Source organism: Haemorhous mexicanus, chromosome 4, assembly GCF_027477595.1.
Source record: "Haemorhous mexicanus isolate bHaeMex1 chromosome 4, bHaeMex1.pri, whole genome shotgun sequence".
NCBI lineage: Eukaryota > Metazoa > Chordata > Aves > Passeriformes > Fringillidae > Haemorhous > Haemorhous mexicanus.
In genome coordinates, this window is record NC_082344.1 from 68,074,902 (window position 1) to 68,093,717 (window position 18,816).

The 18,816-nt window shown below is 36.9% G+C and overlaps 1 protein-coding gene across 5 annotated transcripts in view; it reads right to left on the reverse strand.

Annotated features, from left to right (window-relative positions):
- Window positions 1-310: 310 nt before the first annotated feature.
- Window positions 311-18,816, reverse strand: part of RGS12 (regulator of G protein signaling 12) — an 85,283-nt gene continuing 66,777 nt past the window's right edge. For 3 of the 5 annotated variants that reach the window (XM_059845261.1, XM_059845265.1, XM_059845264.1), the window contains 5 exons: window positions 18,069-18,165; window positions 16,499-16,566; window positions 15,823-15,976; window positions 12,605-13,222; window positions 311-962 (listed from right to left, as the gene is read on the reverse strand). In XM_059845261.1, coding sequence (XP_059701244.1) covers window positions 601-962; window positions 12,605-13,222; window positions 15,823-15,976; window positions 16,499-16,566; window positions 18,069-18,165 — 1,299 coding nt within the window. In that variant the 3' untranslated portion in view covers window positions 311-600. Of the gene's footprint in view, window positions 963-12,604; window positions 13,223-15,822; window positions 15,977-16,498; window positions 16,567-18,068; window positions 18,166-18,816 lie in introns of those variants that run through there. The other 2 variants (XM_059845262.1, XM_059845263.1) reach the window with 2 other exon arrangements.

Genomic DNA, 18,816 nt, shown 5'->3' on the forward strand with positions numbered 1-18,816 from the left:
TGTTGTTGTTGTTGTTGTTGTTGTTTGCTTCTTGCTGCTTGTATAAGAATAGTATTATTGCATATAACCAGGCAATGTATTAGACAAGACTGAATTCCACTTGGACCTCTTCCCAAATGGCATGAGACAGACAGGAAGATATTAAGAAAATATCCTAATCTTTTTACAGCAGTAACTGATTTTACTTACATTTCAAAAATCTACTAAAACACAGGGAATACCATTAGAAGATTAAACTGAAATTATCTTAAATAAAACGTTTGGATCAGGGAATTTAAAGTAAGTTTGTTTTGAATAAAGACAAGAAGAGTAGGGGTCGAAATCATTATTTTAATTGCACTGTTCACTGGAATCATCCCAGGGAAAATAATACAGAAATGGAAAAAAAGCAAAACCAAATAGCTCAATACTTTCACTGGAATACTATTTTTTCATTCTAGGACTTCCAGCTCATATCAGAAGTGATGGTCTCTAGCCAGCTCTTTGAAGGCAAGTGGATATTGAAAACCACTTACATCTTGCAGAAACATGTCTCTAATACATATCTCCATTGCTGCTGATGCCAAGCAAAATACCAGAAATTTAATTAAAAGCAGAGATTTAAACAAAAGTAGCTTTGTACTGATTCTCAGTGGCCTTATTCTTCTCGCTCTTGACAGCTATCAGAGATGGAAGGTCTGACGTCCTGTAAACTCCAGTCCTCATCCTCCCTTGGCAAGACCTCAGTTCAGAGATGTAACCCTCAAAGCTGAGGTTCCCTTCAGAGTCATCACAGGAGTGTGTCCCAGAGTCCTCCAGCTTGACCCCATCCACATCAATTATCCTGTTCACAGGGAGCTCCATTCCAGGGTTCCCTCTCACACCAGGAGGATTAAAGCTTCTGCTGGCCTTGGCTTTGTGAGGGGTCTGCTCATAGGAATTTCCTGAAGTCCCTTGTGAATCATTTTTCTTTCTGCTTGCACCTAACAGAAGAATTAAAAACAAAAAAACACAAACAAGAGAATTATGTATCTTCTGGTTTTAGCAGTTTTCAACATTGTAACCTTCTCTGAGGCCCCAAAGGAAGTCAGCTGGGATATTCATGACCCACGAGACTTATTGATGCACCATGTAGGTAACTAAACACTGGATCTCAAAGATAAATGTAAAATACTAATATGTATCTGCCTTAAAGTAGCATTTTTCAGAGTTTTTTTAAAACACTCCATTCAAAATAACTACTTAGTATAATTTTGTACACCTCTAGAACAAAAAAATTCTCACAGCAGCAAACCCAAAGGTGAAGGAAAATACAGACCTTCCACTGGGGCAGAATGGGAGATGTTCCCTCAGTTGAACTGGTCTTCAAGACCTTGCTGAGATAGTATTCTTACTTGGCTAGGGCTTAATTCTCCAGCAGACTAGTAAGGGATTATTTGAAGTTGCAGGTCACTGTTCTGAACTGCAACAGAGCAATTATCCTCAGTTTACAGGACAAGAATAAAAGAAACAACTCCACAGAATCACAGGACAGTTCAGGCTGGAAGGAACCCAGGTGTGCACCTGGTCCCACCCTGCTGAAGCAGGGTCATCCCAGAGCACATGGCTCAGGATTGTGTCCATGGTTCTGGAATATCTCCAGTGAGAGAAACCCCACACCCTCTCTGTGCAGTCTGTTCCAGTGCTCAGAACAGTGAAGTTCTTCCTCATATCCATGTGGAACTTCCTGTGCATCAATTTCTGCCCATTTCCTCCTGTTCTCTGGCTCAGCACCATTGAGCAGAGCCTGACTCCATCCTCTGTCACCCTCCCTGCAGATATTTATAAACATTGCTGAGGTCTCAGTTGTTTCTTCTCAAGGCTGAACAGGCTCACTCCCTGATTCTTTCCTCCTAAGAGAGAATCTCCAGACCCTTGACCAACTTAGTAATTCTTTGCTGGACCTGCTCTAGGAGTTCCTTGTGAACTGGACACAGCACTCCAGATGAGCAGAGGGGCAGGATCACCTCCCCTGACCTGCTGCCACTGCTCCTCCTAACTCACCCCAGGACTCCATTGGCCTTCTTAGCCACAAGGACACCCTGCTGGCCCATGGACAGCTGGTGTCCACCAGGACCCCCAGGCCCTCCTCTGCAGAGCTGCCTTCCAGCAGGTCAGCCCCAGCCTGGGCTGCTCCACAGGGTTGTTCCTCCCCAGGTGCAGCACCCTGCATTTGCCCTTGCTGAATTCCAGAAGGTTCCTCTCTGCCCATCTCTCCAGCCTACTGAGGTCCTGCTGAGGGCTTTAAACACTCAAGAAACATCCGAGTTACATCTAAAATCACAGTTGCCAGGATTCAGGCTATTCTCTAGACTACACACACACAGCCCAAGACAGCTGTAGTTCAAACCTTGAGCTCCCAAAAGCCAGTTTTGTGTTAGGTGTGACCCTGCAAAGTACAAGGAGCTTCTCAAAGCAAATGTAGAGAAGCTGATTTGCCTGTGTCAATGGCAGCAGGAAGGGAAGGATGAAGTGGATTTTAGGATTCACACCAGTTAGCAAGATGGTTTCTGTAACTGAGGTTCCCCCCGTAATGATATAAAGAGGGGCAACATTTTCAGATACAGAGAACTGCTTTCATTAGATCAAACTGAGAGCCAAGAAAAAAAAGAGAGAAACTTTCAAGGGACAAAAGCAGGCCTGAGTAGGGACTTCCATTTCATATTTAATTCCCTTTTTCCATATATCTTCTTATCCATCTTTTAAAAGATACCATCTTATCTGACATTGTCAAAATTTTGTGCCAGAGTACATCCAAGTGCCTGATCAGCATGTTTAGCCACACAAATCCCATGAGACTGGTGTGGTTAAATCCCATAGCAGTCTTTCAAATATTTTATTTGTGTTTATTCCATGAAGTGATTGGTTCAGTTTTTTTGCAAGGAAAATAAATTTCCATGCATAATCACCGTAATCAAGAACTTTTTGATATGGGGAATGGAGGAAATGCAAATGAAAAAGACAAAAAAAGCACTTTCACACACTTTCAATCAAATCACTCCAGGGTCTTCTTGAGGCATAATGCTTTCTATTTAAGAAAAATAAGTTAAAATCCTCAGCAGTGCAATGCTTACTGTTTTAGCTACAGTGAAGCCCCACATGAATAATGTGGGTATTTCACATCAGTAATGCTTGCTGTGTTTTCAGAGGAATTAGATCAACCTCCAAACAAATCAGCTGAGCAGAGAGAGGCAGAAAGCTCCCAGCCCTGCTAGCCCAGCATGACTTCAGCCTACTAAATTGCAGCTAACATTTAATGGGACTATATTACACTTTGTGTTTAAGTCTCCCTACTGAAACTGAACATTGCCTTAATTTTAACTGCTGCTTGCCTGGCTGTGCTGCAAAAAACTATTCTTCTGTTCTGGAACGTTTATCTTAACATGAGTGTACTGAATTGTTCTCTTGATCTCTTTAATCTACTATTCTACACCCTTTGAGGAAGACCTGTGACTCTCCTTTCAAGTTGCTTTAAAAGAGCTACAAATTGCTGAAATGCCTACTAATGACAAATTACCACAAATACATGGCATTGACAGAGCATGAGTCATCCAGCTGTCCTAGCACTCAGAATGCATCCTCCTATGAAATGTCACGTAAAGGAACATCTTTGATTGAGGTGCAAGGTCTCACATCTGTTGACTTGGACTAGGTTGAAACACTTTCCACAGTCAAAGACACAGCCTGCATTAACAAGAGATGGAAGAGCTGGAAACTCCTGCTGAGGAGCACTATGGAAGGTGCAAGTATTGCTGTATTTATTTGGATGCTAAGCCCTTCTGTAGTTAAATATAAGAAATGCCATTAAGTCTTGGAATTATGGTGTCACTGAGTCAGCACACAAAGCAACTGGGTGTGCAAGCTGCCCAATAGGAACACAGCAGAAATAAGGTCAATGTTTGCTCTCAGGCTTCACAAGACACAAGCTCATCTGAACAAGAGCACATCCACATTACAGACATATTTTTCTATTAATGTCCTTTTTTAGGAGCAATCTCTCGGCAGCATCAAATGAATTACTACTAGAGGCAGGGCAGTAATAGAGAACATCTTGTCTAAAATACCAGCTCAAAAGAATACGGAATTACTAAGGGAGGATACTGTGAAGATGATTTCACTTTTCCTGTCAGGGTAGAAAATATCTTAGCTCATCTTCACCAAATAGAAAGATGATTTCAAGAGTAGCACTACACAGAAAAAATATTTCAATATAAATTTTTCCTCACTTTTTAAAGAAAAAGCTTTTATGGAGCAAGGCTATTTAACACAAATAGTAGGCGAGATTTGCCAACCAGCTCGTGTATAAATGTATCCCACAAGTTTTCAAGCAGACTCAAGATCTGCATGTACTTTATAATGAGGTTTCAATGAAGTTTGTAACACTCTTACACTGCTCTCCTTCTCATGTTTTCGTTTTCAGTAACAAATGCCTGAAGACACTCAGCTGTGCAGGGCACCATCTAAGGTGCAGAGGGCCTTCACAGGTAAAACTTCTCTTCACATATTCTTGACTGAAGTGATGGATACCTCCATGGAGAGCTCTGCAGATGCTTTGCCATATATGAAGCATGTCAGGAATGTTATTACATTTTCCCAAATCTAATCTCTCAGAGGTCCCACCTAACTTCAGTAGAGAGAGGAAGACACTGCTTATGGCAGCAGTCACACAGGTGAATTTCCAGGCTGGAATTCCACGTTCACACCTATTGGTAATCTCCTCCCTTGCTAAGCATTCCACACAGCTCTTGGGAAATTTTCCTGTGCATCTGATCCCATCAATACGTTCCAGCTGGTTTAAAGATGGGAAGATGCAGGTCATCTTTTGTCCTTAAACCAGAGATCTGCTGTGTTACAGACTCACAGCCAAATGACTGCTTAGAAGGCTTAACTGCACCCATCTGCACTTTTCCAAAGATGACTAAAGTCAGGCACTGTTTTGGCTGATCTCCTGATTTCTGTTACCAGTACTTCTCTTTTTGTGATATTTGGATTTTGTGTATTATTCTCAAGCACTCTAAATTTAATATTATCATTATGGAGAACTATCTTTATAGAGAAAGACAAAGGGAAATCTTCTGTATTAAATAATCCTCAAACTTTAGGATCTAAGCAAAAGATCACAAGACATTGTCTTCCAGGTAGTTTAGGAATAAGGGAGCATTTGGCCAAATTCCACACAAAGACGTGGTCACAAAAAACCTGGAAATTTCAGGAGCAGCATTAACAGCCAAATGTAGATGAGAGGATCATACAACCCTAAGTCTAATGCAGATGCTTGGGGACTTAAAGGCCTGCTCACAACAACTTGCAGTTATATTGTTTCTATACCATAATCAATAAATGCATTTATTTTCAATGTTAAATTTGAGCATGCTAAAATTTAGTTATGATTTTTAATAAAATCTCTTTCATGTAAATTGAGTGTTTCGCTCATCATTCTACCTTTGCTAAAATTCTTCTCTTCTTGTCAAAATCATTAACTATTTAGATGGCTCTAAGTTCTACTGAAAGATAACAAGAATATCCTGCTGATTTTCATACCATTGATCCCAGGCATTTGACTTCTAATGTCAGAGAGGATTTGATCTCAGTTAAAGGGAATGAGCTCCAGATTAATGATTTTGTACTGACTTTGAGCAGATAAAAATCTGATTGAAGTATTTCATAAAATTTAGAATATAACTCGTGAAAAGAAACCTGAAGTTTTCAGGGGCAATTCCTGGGACTGGTGGTTTACAGACATGTTCCATCCCCAAATGTAATCAGTCTCCCAAGCAGCAAGGCCCTGGGGTGTGCTGTGACACAGGAGCCTGGGCAGATACTGTTCCAGCCTCTGACTCCATGGAGCCTGTCCCAAGGTGGTACCACACTGCCTGAGAGAGCATTTTCTTACATGAGACTGAAAAAAAGGAGCTCTTGATGGTCACTTCTATAGTGGGTGAATAGATACTCACTTCTGCTTCAGGGTCCTGGACATACATCAATATAAATAACTTCTCCTTAACATGGACATAATCTGGCAGTTTCACACTCAGAAAGACACTTATCCCTTTCTGTCCTAAACTGTTAGGAAATGCTACTTCTACATATTAGCCCTCCCACACATGGATTCTTTTAAGTGGTGGATGAATGACTTCCACACTGGCTGACATACTGTTACTACTGCAAGAATCTTTTTTTTTTTAAAGTTTGTACAGTGATTTATGCTTCTGAAGGGAAAAGGATACTTTACATCAAAGTTTTAGAATACCAGAGGTTAATTTTTCTTTGGCAGTTTCCTTCTTTTTATCTCTTAATTGATACAGCACCATGGAGAAAGCAGACTTAATAAAAGATTCCTACCTACAGTTTATGCTAAATCTTTTCAAAGGAAATTTGACTTTATATGCTGAATTTCACTTGCATGATGAAACAGCAACTGCAGCATATGCTCAGTGCCTTGAAATCTGACTCAGTAAAATGAAGGCATCGAGCCAGGAAATGGGTTGTGCTACAAAGCAGCAATATTATACATTACCAGTTTATTTACTTTTTTTCCTGGGAAGTTTGTGAGTACATTTGCAGCATTAAGTTTAGAAATGGGCAGATGGAAATCCTTTCATTGCACTCATCTCCAAAGCATTCACAAGAAGAACAAAGCACCGAACATCATTCAGAAAGACAAATGTGGAATATCACATGGAAGAGGGAGCTCACCAGGGGCATACAGATGCAAAAGAGGGAGCACTGAACCTGTGTTTGCTGAGGGCGGGCACCCTTCATATACACGGCTACAACAGCAGCTGAAGGGAACTGCACACAACAACATTTAAAATCCAGGAGTGCTCCACGAATAAATTAAATGAAAATTGCTGAATTTTGATCCAGGCAGACATGTGTGCCCTCAATAACACTGTCCAATTTGCTCAAACTTTCCATTTCTCCACCGCTAAAACTTAAACAATTTTTGACTACTTTCCAAGCAGTAGATATGATAAAACAACTCTGCAGCAGCATACACATATTCAGCTCTCAGTGTGATCCTCCAGCATTTATTGTTAACCTTCATTTTGGTTTTCCATCAGTGGTCGGTAACAGCAGGTTTAATTATTGCAGAGTCCTATGCTGGGAGATAGTGGATTGAATTACTTGAATCCATTTTAATTTATTCTGCCATTCATTAGGTTATTTTTCAATTATGAGAGTCTAAAATATGGTTTCACTGGGCTACTGGTTACATTTCACCAATAATTCAGCAAAGTTCATCTCATCATCCAAATGCTGCCATGGGTTGAATAGATCTGGATTTAGCCCACGTGCATTTGGTTCAAAGGGCAGCTGTCATTTTTCTAACATTTCATCCTGGCAGTGATAGAATGTGTAATTCTTTCTAAAATGTTTATTCTGTTGCTTGATCAAAATAAGTTTACAATCCAAATAATGATCCCCCAAGGTCCTCCTTGCTTCCCATTTGTCTACTCTAAACTCCCTTTCTCCTCTGTTTGTTGTGGATCACAGTCATGTACTACATGCAATTCTCCTATTTAATCATGCTCTGATTAAAAGAGGATTAACACATCCCAGCCTTAGTATTTCTGGATTCCCATGGGTACTTCTTTATATTGATCCAGAATCCAATTATCTTCTATAAATTTACACAGAACCAGTAAAGGATATAAGTTACTACATGAAAACAGCCTTTGTTAAAATAATGATTTACATTATTTTTGCATCTTTTGTGTCATAATCACCTCCTTTTCTTGATTTTTTATTTATGTTTTCATTCATGTGGTTATCTTGATTTACACAGGGAATACCATTGGACTGTCTCTAAAATATGCCACCTGAATTAAGAGATTATATAAAATATTAGTTACATAAAATATTGTATCATTTATTACAAAAAAAAGGTTTATTTTCAAATTTTGAAGATAGACATGTGATTGCTCTTAATGTCCTCTTAATCCCCATAACTATCACAAACTTTTTTCCACTTGGAATTCATTACCATTAGAATTGAAAAATTTAGTAGCCAAGAAAGCAAAAGGCACAGAAATACCACTGATCTCTGTTCTAATTATCTGATCTCTATTCTTCAGCTGTGGGATATTGCATCCTCTCTGTGAATAATAAAAAAAAGATCAGTTGGGGATTATTTTTTTTTGGCTTTGGGAACAATAGCCTATACCAGACTCTGAGAGACTACCCTGCATTTTATTTCTGCATAATTTATCTTTCACAACAAAAACATCCTAGCCCTGGTACTAATTATTTCATTTCTGAAAGATTTCTTTCCAATAAGAAAGTAAGCAAGTTTGTTTTGAGGGCACAAATCTCTTTCAGAAACAAAGCAGTTTCTTTTAAAAAAAGCTATATAGCTTTAGACTGCCTAAATTAATTCTTCAACATTCTACATTCTACTGAAGCATAATTACAGACAGTTCACCATGCTTTTATTTCCCCTAGCTGGCTCTCTGTCTTAACCAATGGCATCATATGCTAAAAGGTGGTTTTGAAGAAACTTTTCAGTTGCATTGCTGGATCCAGTCTATACATCTCCTTAAAAAAAAAGGCCTTTGTACTTGGTAGAACTTGGTAGACAATTCCACTGACTGTAACTCTAGTGTCATTTTGAGAATAATTCTCATCCTAGCTGAAAAAAAAAGAAAAAGCGCCCAAAACAACAGGGATTTTTTTTAAGAGAAGGAAGATCAATTTGTTGGATTCAAATCTACAGTCTGTGCACTTCAGTCTGGATTGCTGCAAACCATCCTCTCTCAGGCTGAAATGGTATTTAGTGAAACAGCCCAGTTGCTATCATGACAAAACGCTCACCTACTTTGTAGTAGAGGCAAAAACCATCATGAACAACTCAGACCAGTGGAATATTGCTGAATAAACAATCTAGTGCAAGGCCTGTGGCTTAATACTCACAGCTCTTGAGGAGACTACAGGTTTGGGAGGCTGCCTTTCCCCATGGGTAACACATGTGCCCAGCCTCTTGAGAAAAACTGGGCAACATTCAAAGTACCCAGACTATACCAGGCAATTAAAAAAAGAAAAACAAAGCAAAAGCCAAGGAGATTAAACCGGCATTTTAACACTTTCAAAAATGAATGCATCACTTCAAGCCAATCACACCACACAATAATCATTTCTTCCACAGATGGGACCACCATTGTATGCAGAGACATGAAAGATTATCTTCAGATTCCAGAAACCTCTGATTTTTAAAGTGGGAAAATTGCCAGAACAAGCAGGCTTATTCAAAATAAAGACATTTTCTCTTGATGAGTAACGCAACTAGAATCAGTAATGATTCTTGTGTTGCTGATTTGCTATTTACTTCAGCTAAGTATTAATACAGTATAAAAACATTTCACTATTTCAGAAAGTTAAGAACTGAGCTTGAAAATGTGTTCTCAATAGCTCAGAGTGATGCAAACCTTATTTTGCTGCCTTCCATTGTTCATATTTTCCTTTCTACATCATCAAGTGAAAAAAACCTCAAGTGTTACCCATTAGAGGGATGGACATTGGCCTGGCTTTGCTCCATCAGCAAACTGCCCCCTGCAGAACAATGAGGGACCCCTTCACTCCTCCCAGTCCTTTTCCCAGCATTTATAAGCCCAAAATGTGCAGGGTAAGCACACACATCATTTGTCTTTAGGCCAATTTGGAACCAAGACTAGAGACCTCCGCAAATTATGTAGTCATTATTTGTCTTTATATCCCAACATTTTAATTGAATAAACCAATCAGAAATGCAATTTCCATTGATGGGGGTTATGAATGAACAACCATTAAAGCACTTAAAAAAGCAACCATTATTAATGATTTAGTCCTTTGAGATTTCAATTCTTGACTGGAGAGAGTTTCCAGAAATCTTTATTATAATTATGTACATCATCCAACAGCCTTTCCATGCAAACTCCAGTCATGAAAATAGAAAAGTTTTGATTCGCCCCACATTTTTTCCATAAAATCACCGTTTTTTAATAGAATACAGTTCCCATTAAACAGCAAAGTATTGTGAGAGGAGTGTAGAATACAGCTAATATACGTAATAAGATTGTAGCAAAAAAAGGAAGGTGTTTTATATATTTTTTTAAAAATTGTTATTCCTTAAAAAAATCTGGTTTCTCAGAAAGCTAAAAGAAATTTAGATTTTCAGTTTTGCAAAACTAGTTTGATTACTTACTCATGGGTGACTATGACAAAATAATAAGGCACAATCACCACTGAAAGTATAGAACACTAGTTAATATACATGCTAATTAAAATCCATTTTTAAAAAATTAAATTAAATATGGAAGGTATTACTTATTTGTTGTGAAAAATTATGAATCATTTTAGAAGGGGAACTGCTACAGGACTTTCAACTGCTTTATTTTCTTTCATGGAGGCCCACAAATATGTGAGAACACAGTGACTTTTGGAAAAACTGGATTTGCATTCCCCAGAACACAATGAGGCCTAGTTAACAGCACGACATGCCTCTCTGCAGAATTATTCTTTTTTAATTAGGCTTCACAGTGCTGTTATGTAGGACCCATCTCAAAGAGTGAAAAGAGTAGTGTGGTCTCCAGCACCCAACCAACCCCTCCTTTCTTACCCAAGTCTACCAAATAAAGAGGTGGTTACTTTGGTTACTCCACATCAAAAGAGCTGAGATCTCCAGCTCACTTCTCAAAGACCAGGGAAGAGTTGCTTTAGTTTAAAATAAGAAGGAAAGTAATGAATATAAAGTTTAGCCCAAGAACCCAAAGACAGAAGAAATTCTCCTTTCAGGAGTTCCTGTTATGACTAATTCCAAAGAAATCTCCTGTCTTATCTGCCTTCTGGAGCACATGCCAATGCTATGGATTTCACATGTGACCCATCAGCATCTCAAGACAGCATTTGCCCTTTGATGTCTAAATTGTTATTAAATCTAGTGTTTGTCAGCTTTGTCTCATGGTAATTGCTAGTTCATATCTATTTATCTGTTTGTCATAAGAAGGTAATTTCAATCAGAATTCTTAATCCAGGACTGAAAGAATTTTTAAAATGATGAATAAAATGAAAGCTTAAAACCAGTTTGCGTAACTAGAGCTAGAATTTATTACTCCTGAGAGAACAAGGATACAAAATACATGTGAAAACTACACAAAGATTTCTACAAAGTAAAAAGTAGAAAGTGGGAAAAGGGAAAGCTACAGCTCAGTGGTTACACAGAAACTTATGGCATGCATTAAAATATTGTAAATTCATGAAGTTTTTTTTAAGTGCAAATGGTTTTTTTTAAACAGTTCTCACTGAAAAATATGCAAATTGATACCTATGTTGTACACTTGACATATTATCAGAAAGACACCAACACAAATCTATGCATATATACATCAATATGTCAGAAGTACATTTTGTGGTTCTGTTATTCATAGGCACTGGTTACAAGTCCGTCTAACACTCAGTTTCAGAAATTAAGTGGTAGCGCTAATAGAACATTTCTCAGATACTACTAATAAAGGAATTGGCTTTTAAAATGCCAAGAGGATGAAATAATTTGCATTGCCATTTATAAGCATCCAACAACCAAAGAAGTATTTACAAATCATCAACCATACAGATAAAGAACAGTATCAAATACTCTGTGTAAAAAGATAAATAATTAAAATGTATATTCCCACATCACAAAGAAATGTGATCATACAAATATGGCACCATATGTTTGTGAAACATCAAAAATAAATGTAGCACATAGATACCTCTTCTTATATTTTACATTAAAATGCACAGTACAATGACTGTAAATGTCAATGTCACGACACCCATTGTCTTCAAATTCCTGTTTCTGGTAGTAGCAATTCTTATTAGAGTCCATGTTTATAAAGAAATTCCATACTTCAGCCTTGGGATAATATTGCTCTGTGATATTGCTAGACCATGAAACGTACATCCTAAAAAAGTTATCTTTTTTTTTTTTAAATTATCTATTAGAAAGCTACTTGATATGTGAATATTCTGGGAGAAAGTGTGATAGATGCAATCTATTTCTCTGTGTAGCAAAGTATGGGTTAAAAAAAATAACATTTTATTTTCGTCAGAAATAGCAAATTTATTAGTGAAATATATCCTAAGTTGAGGCTTATCCATTTAAAATTTTAATCATAAACAATACTGCAATTTTCAATAATTAGGGGTTTTGTTAAAGTACTTAAACTTCCAAACCCTAATCATGTATCTCATTATGAGAAACGGATCAGAAAATCTGGAACACAACAGTGCTGTGGAGCTCAAAATGCTGATATCCTGTTTTGTACTCTGAGGGTGAATGAGATAATTACAGCACGTGGATGTATTTCAAAAGTTTGTCTGCATGTGGCCATTTATGGTAACATGCCAAATCCAAACAAAAGTACATTGTTAAAGGCAACCAGAAGTATTACAGTTAGAACATACTAAGGCAATTAAAATCTTTTTTCCTTCTTTTTTTGGTTAAAAAAAAAAAAAATTAAGGTGCAGAGAGAATTTTCTTTGCTGATTTAATGGGTGCCAAATACTGATTAACAGTGCTAAGGAAAAGTAGTTTTACACAAAAGGAAAGACTATTAAAATCTAGAAATACCTGAATTGGATCTTTGAAATCCAGATTTTTCCTGATTACCTGCAAAAGGAGTTGGGGGCGGATAGTTGGCTTCCGTGAGTTTACTGATGTCTGACAGTGGCGTTGGTGGTGGCGGTGGTAGCAAAGTGCTGTTAGGGCTGCTAATGTCTCCTTCAGCCACAAGAGTCAAGTCTGCCACATTCTCATCATCTACCATCTGAATGCCTTCAGCCTGCAGCTCTCTGGACTGCCTTTTCCACACCGCGGCGTTGTTCTCCTGGGCGTGTGGAATTGGAGACAACGGAGGGCTAAAAGGAACACTGAAAGTCTTCTGGCTGTGGAGTGCTGCCAAAGCAGACTTATGTTTGTTTTCTGAGTAACCCACTTTCTTTACTAAATTTTCATTAAAGTTTTGCAGGGACTCCTGTTTTCCACTGGGTGATGTACATCCATCACTGCCATCACTTTTTGAAACTCGCTTGCTGAGGCCTTTTGGACCTGCGGGTGTAGATGAGGATGGTTCTGGTCCAGTGGGTGGTAAACGAAGAAAGTCAGGAAGAATAAGGTCTTCTTTCCTTAGCAGTCCACGTTGGTCATCTGCTCTGTTACTTTGTGCTTTGGATATGAGTTCAAAAAACTCTATTGGGGAAAAACCCAAAATTGACAAGTTTTTGTCAGAAAGTGCAATGCTATTAAAACGTACATTTTCAGCACATTTATTTTCCATGAAGATCTTCAATTCTTTCAATGCTGCCTTGAAATAAGATCCCATGTTAATTAGGAACTTTTTCAATTGCAGCAATGTTCACTAGCATCACTATAATTAAGACCATCAGCATTGCTATTGTAAGAGTTTTGCAGTTTAGAACAGCTGCAATTCACTGAGCCTTGAACACGTCTTCTATTTTATGCACTTAATAAATCTGTACACACATGCAGGATTTTTTAATTCTTTATACAAAACAAGGCTCTAGTCTTACAGACAATGGGTGCACGTTTTTATATTCTGGATGGGTTTTACCCATCTTAACTCAAAAATAGCATGCCATTTGAACATTCAAAGATTCAGAATGTTGCAAACTTCCTCGTTATATCGACTTTCTCTCAGAGTAATTATATTTTATCACCGTTTCAATTCAATTCATGGTGCAGTTTTAAACCAGGATGTTATCATCACAGGGTATGATCAGATGATGATTTCAGTAACCCCATTTTACTTGGAGCTGCAATGAATCAGTAGCTTACAGATAGTCAGTAACTATCCAAGGAGCCATTACCAAAAGCGATGGGGCAGCTTTTTAAAGAGGCTTTAACACAATTAGAAGTGATTTTCTGATCATGTCCCTAATGATATCCAATGGTTTAATATGTTTCTATAAATAATACTCATAGTAGATCAACACTGTTCTAAAAAGTTTCAAAACTTGGCAACAAGAAACTTATCAATTGTAAGCCAAGAATTATACCACTCCTCAAAAAAGAAGCATTGCAACAATAAACAAACTCTTTGGTACAAAACATAGACATATAAAAATATGTAATTCTTAATATAGGGTCTCTGCATGTCTTAATTTTTGAAGAAGAAAGCACTTTAACTACAGAATATTAAAAGATGCTTAAAAAGGCCATCTCCAACAGATTAAATAAAATCAACAGTTCCAACCCAGCTTATAAATACTGTTTGAAGCAAAAGCCATTAAGGAATAAAGCAACAGAACATTAGTATCAGTTTTAACTTAGCATAATATGAAGTTGTACACTTGCACTTGTAGGACCTTATTCCTAAATCCTCTACTCATACTTGGCAGGCTTTGCAATGTATTCATAAAAATGACTTTTTAACATGCTTTTTCAAATGCTTTAAAATCTGAACGTAGCCAAGATGGAAGCTTCAAAATGCTTCTTATTGCCAAAGTTTTGCAAAATGGCGGTAGGCATATTAAAACATGCAACATTTCTAAGATGTGTCATACAAAAATGATTCTGAAATTTCAAAGTTCATAGAACAGTTGTTTGTTTTTGCATTAAAAAACAGTCTACAACATTTGGTATGCATTTTCCAAACTTTGACAAATATCACAAAACTCAAAATAAAATGTGAAAGCCTCGAATTCTGAAGTTTTCAAATTATGTTAATGTTTTACTCAGTCCTAGGAAAAAAAATGAAAGTATTAAAATGTGGAAAACAAGTTAACAAAAGAGTAAGCAACAGAAAATAATTTAAAATGCACTAATATTTTGTAATAACACTTATATGAAAAAAACCATATATTTTGCAGTAGAAGTTTTAGCCATAGCATTTTTTTTTCAGCTCTAGTCAGTGGACATTTATTCACAGATGAACATTCAAAGGTAAACATTCTTTTGCTGTATAAATGTGCATAACCAGGTTTTGGTTTGCATATGGAGTAATTTCAGCAGTAAATTTTAATCTGTAGCTCAAATACGTCCTTTGAGGCTTTTTCTTCCTACATGGAAAAACAGGGAGGAGCGTGTAGGGCTGACAGACAGGTAATCACTTCAGTTCATGTCCTAGGGCAAGGGGTGTTACGCCAAAATTTCTAGTGCTACATAATTTTTATTTTTATTTTGCCCATGGACATCTTTCTATAAGAAAGGAAATTCTCTAATGAGATTTTTTTCCAATGATATCACCAAAACTATTAAGATGTAACAAAGGTGAAAAGAGGACTCAGGGAATGCAAGATTACTAATAACCTCTTTGCTTATTTCTACTTCTAAACACCTTTTGCTGAATGCAAATTTTTCTGTTGCCCATCACATCTCCTCCACAGTCTGAGTGCCCTGCCCTGGCTGTTACAGAGCTCAGCAGAAAACTTACAAAAATTCTTACCTGAGTACATTTGGGTCTACACTACTGTGCAGTGCCTGTCAAACACTTATATAGAGGTGAACAGAAAGCCAAGCTTCTACACGGCTTACAGAGAGTATCAAATGGGATGTTCAACTGCAGTGGAGTAACTAATCCCCTTCTATTTTACAAGAATTAGGTACTCCTCACATTTGAAAATCCCACTGGACACCTACATCAGTGTTTAGGTATTCTTAAAATTTTACCTTCAACTTACGAAAACTTGACAACTCAAACACACCAAACAAAAATATAATGGTCATGACTATGATTTTCACAACACAGTATTAAACATGTGGTACCTACACAGACACAAAATTTTTCTAAGACTACTTATGTTAATATGTAAGCTATAAAGTTCACATACCCTCTGCTTCATCCAAATTTATTTTCTGACTTTTTTTTTTCCCAATCTTTGCAATAGAGTCTTCTCTCTTTGACAGCCGGACTTCCCTAGCATTTTTTCCATTTTCGCCTTTCATTTTGATAGAATTAGACTTTCCTAGAGTTCTTCCCTCTCCCTGCATCAGAAGGAAAGTTAAGGTACTACTTACATTCAGACTCTATCATTGGATACATAATATGGCCTAAAGGAATGAGGAAAGTTATTTTGGAAGCACATTTCTCTAACACCACAACAAATGCTTTAGTTTAGTCTTGATTATGGCAAAGAACATTTGCCATAGCAGTTCCCAAAAAATGTAGAAATAAATATAATATTGATTACTCTGACAAATTCACATGACAGAAATGGCCTTTGAACTACAGAGTAGCTCAATTATTTTCAAACATAAATAAGCCAATGAGACACAAAACAACAAACACAACACAGTGAAAGAGTTAACTGATTCATCATGAAGACAAAGTTCTTTACAAATAAATGCTGTTGACAGTGGAAAACTATCAGACAGATAACAGCTATATTCTATCTAGTTACATAATTTGGCCGATTCAAAATCATGTGTGAATGCAGCCTTTGATACAGAATTCTAGAAGGAAACAGAAGATGATCTAATGGAGAAAAATCGTTGCAGAAGACTTACAGTAGATCCTTGACTTCTTGAAGAAGATACAGTTGCAGTCTGTTTTACTAATATGCCTCTTTGTTTCTCTGTAAACATTGAACATAAATACACCTTCTGTAACTACTGATTTATAATTCCCCAAAGCAAGACTTAAGGGACAATGATGGACACAACAGATTTTTGCTTTAAAATCACTCTTATGTGTACTCAGAAAATAAAGAGTGAGCACAGTTGATAACCCTGATACTTTACAGTAAAAACCCACCAGAATCTGCCTCCCATCTTCAGGTTTTCCTCACACTAGCATTATTTTTAAAGTTAAAAGATGCTGAAGTCTGACTTACACACTAAATTTTCAGTTGATTTAGATCAAATAATCGTAAAATCTGGTAATTCAGTTTGCAATTCTCAACACTATAATTTTAAAAAGAAAAATAAAATCAGCAGAAAAGACCATTGAAAGGCCATGTTGAAACCTTTCCATCCTGTTTCACGCATCAATTATTTTGTACACACTGCTGTACCCTCCTTGCCATCGTCTAAGTAACCAAAAGCCTCCATCAAATGAAATCTGCCTACAGCAAATTTAGTAACACAGAATCATTGCCCTCTTTCACTGGTACATTGCCACAGACCCACTGCCAGAATGATCCTCTATGATTTAGGCTTTTACAGATGCTGGCAGCACACTGGATTTAGGCTTTACTTGTAATACTTAAACTAATTATGTGTGAAAGTATTTAGAATTTAGTATTTGAAACCGTTTTTCAAAATAACAATTGGTTCTGTTGGTTAGGAAAATGACAAATCTGATTCTCCTTAATAAATACCTCCATGTTTATAATGTCAGTTCTTCCTTGAAGAGGATCTTAGATCTAAGTGTATTAAATTTAACCATAGCTAATTTAGTTTCTGAAGATAAGTGTTCAATATCTCTAAAAAGGTCTCCTAATGAAACCAAACCTTTACTCATAAGGCTGCTTACATTAATCTAAAGTGTTAATTGTGCCAAGAGATTGTCAACTGTTTAGTTGATAAATTTTTATTTTTCCAATTATGTTGCCTAAGGTCATGAGTTTTTATTCTTTTTGGTGTTATTTTCAGAAATCATCACTTAAAACTGGAGAAGTAGGCTCTGGAACTTTCTCATGCTAAAGAAGGATATTACGATAGCAGCATATGCAGCTGCTGTACAAACTGCATCTGTTTTCCTTACACAGATTGTTCCTCACTGAATAATTTCCAAATGCACAGAAGATATTTGGCATTTGACTCTCATTATTATTACTGGGTGCTACGTTCCTAAGTTTGTGTATGGATCTGTGGCTCAGTGCAAACAAAAAATTCAAATATTACTACTGCAAAATTTCTTACAGCAACAATAAAAATACCTGCTATCACAGATTAAATTATTCTTCAATCTTCAGAAACTGCCCTCCTTTTTAGTTAAAAAGAATATATGCCATATGTAATATATCTAAATTTAATCACATTTACTTCACCTTCACAGCAACAGGAAAAACTAACCATAGTCAGGGTTTGTAAAACTGATTTGGAACCACAAACAAAAGCTTTTATACAAACTTACCTCTACCCTTTGATGGTTCCTTTTCATCTAGAACAACCCGCTGACCATCCAGATTAGATATAGGGACACCAAGATCAAGGGGCTCCTGCTCACCACTCTAAAGTCGGATCACAGTTTGTATGTAACAGAGAAAAAGCTGTTTTCAGAACAAGTTCATGCAGTCTGACATTTTTGAAAGAAAACAAGCAAAGCATTTTATGCTTCAGAGTATCTTCAATCTATCCTCCTACTGTTCTAAAAATGTTTATTCCAGTGGTGTAAAGCTACCTTGATTTCAATGAGTGTAACCTTATTCTGTGAGAAGAACGGTATTTGGGAAAAAAAGATACATGGAGAAAAAAAAAATCATCCAATTTGTAAGTGTGGTCAAATACTCTAGAACCATTATTGTGTGCATGTTCAGCATGTCATGTTTTTCAGAGGACACTTCAGATTTTTTTTTTATCCTAAATTGACTGTATTTCATTAATTTTGTAATTTCACTAAATGAAGTTACCTTTATACCAACATGCTTTTCAGCTATCTTAAGAACTTGGACTGGTTCAGCTAAGACAGTGTACATACTAGAAATATCACAAAATTAACTTTACACTCCTAGGTATTCCAGCACAAAGAAAGGAGAACATGCTAGCCAAGAGTTCAGTAGTAGAGTAGAGAAGTTGAATCAGTCTGCTTTAACAAAATATTTCTGCAAGGGGATTTGTGGCAACTTTCATGATTCTCAGGACAATGGAACAAAAGCTTTAAT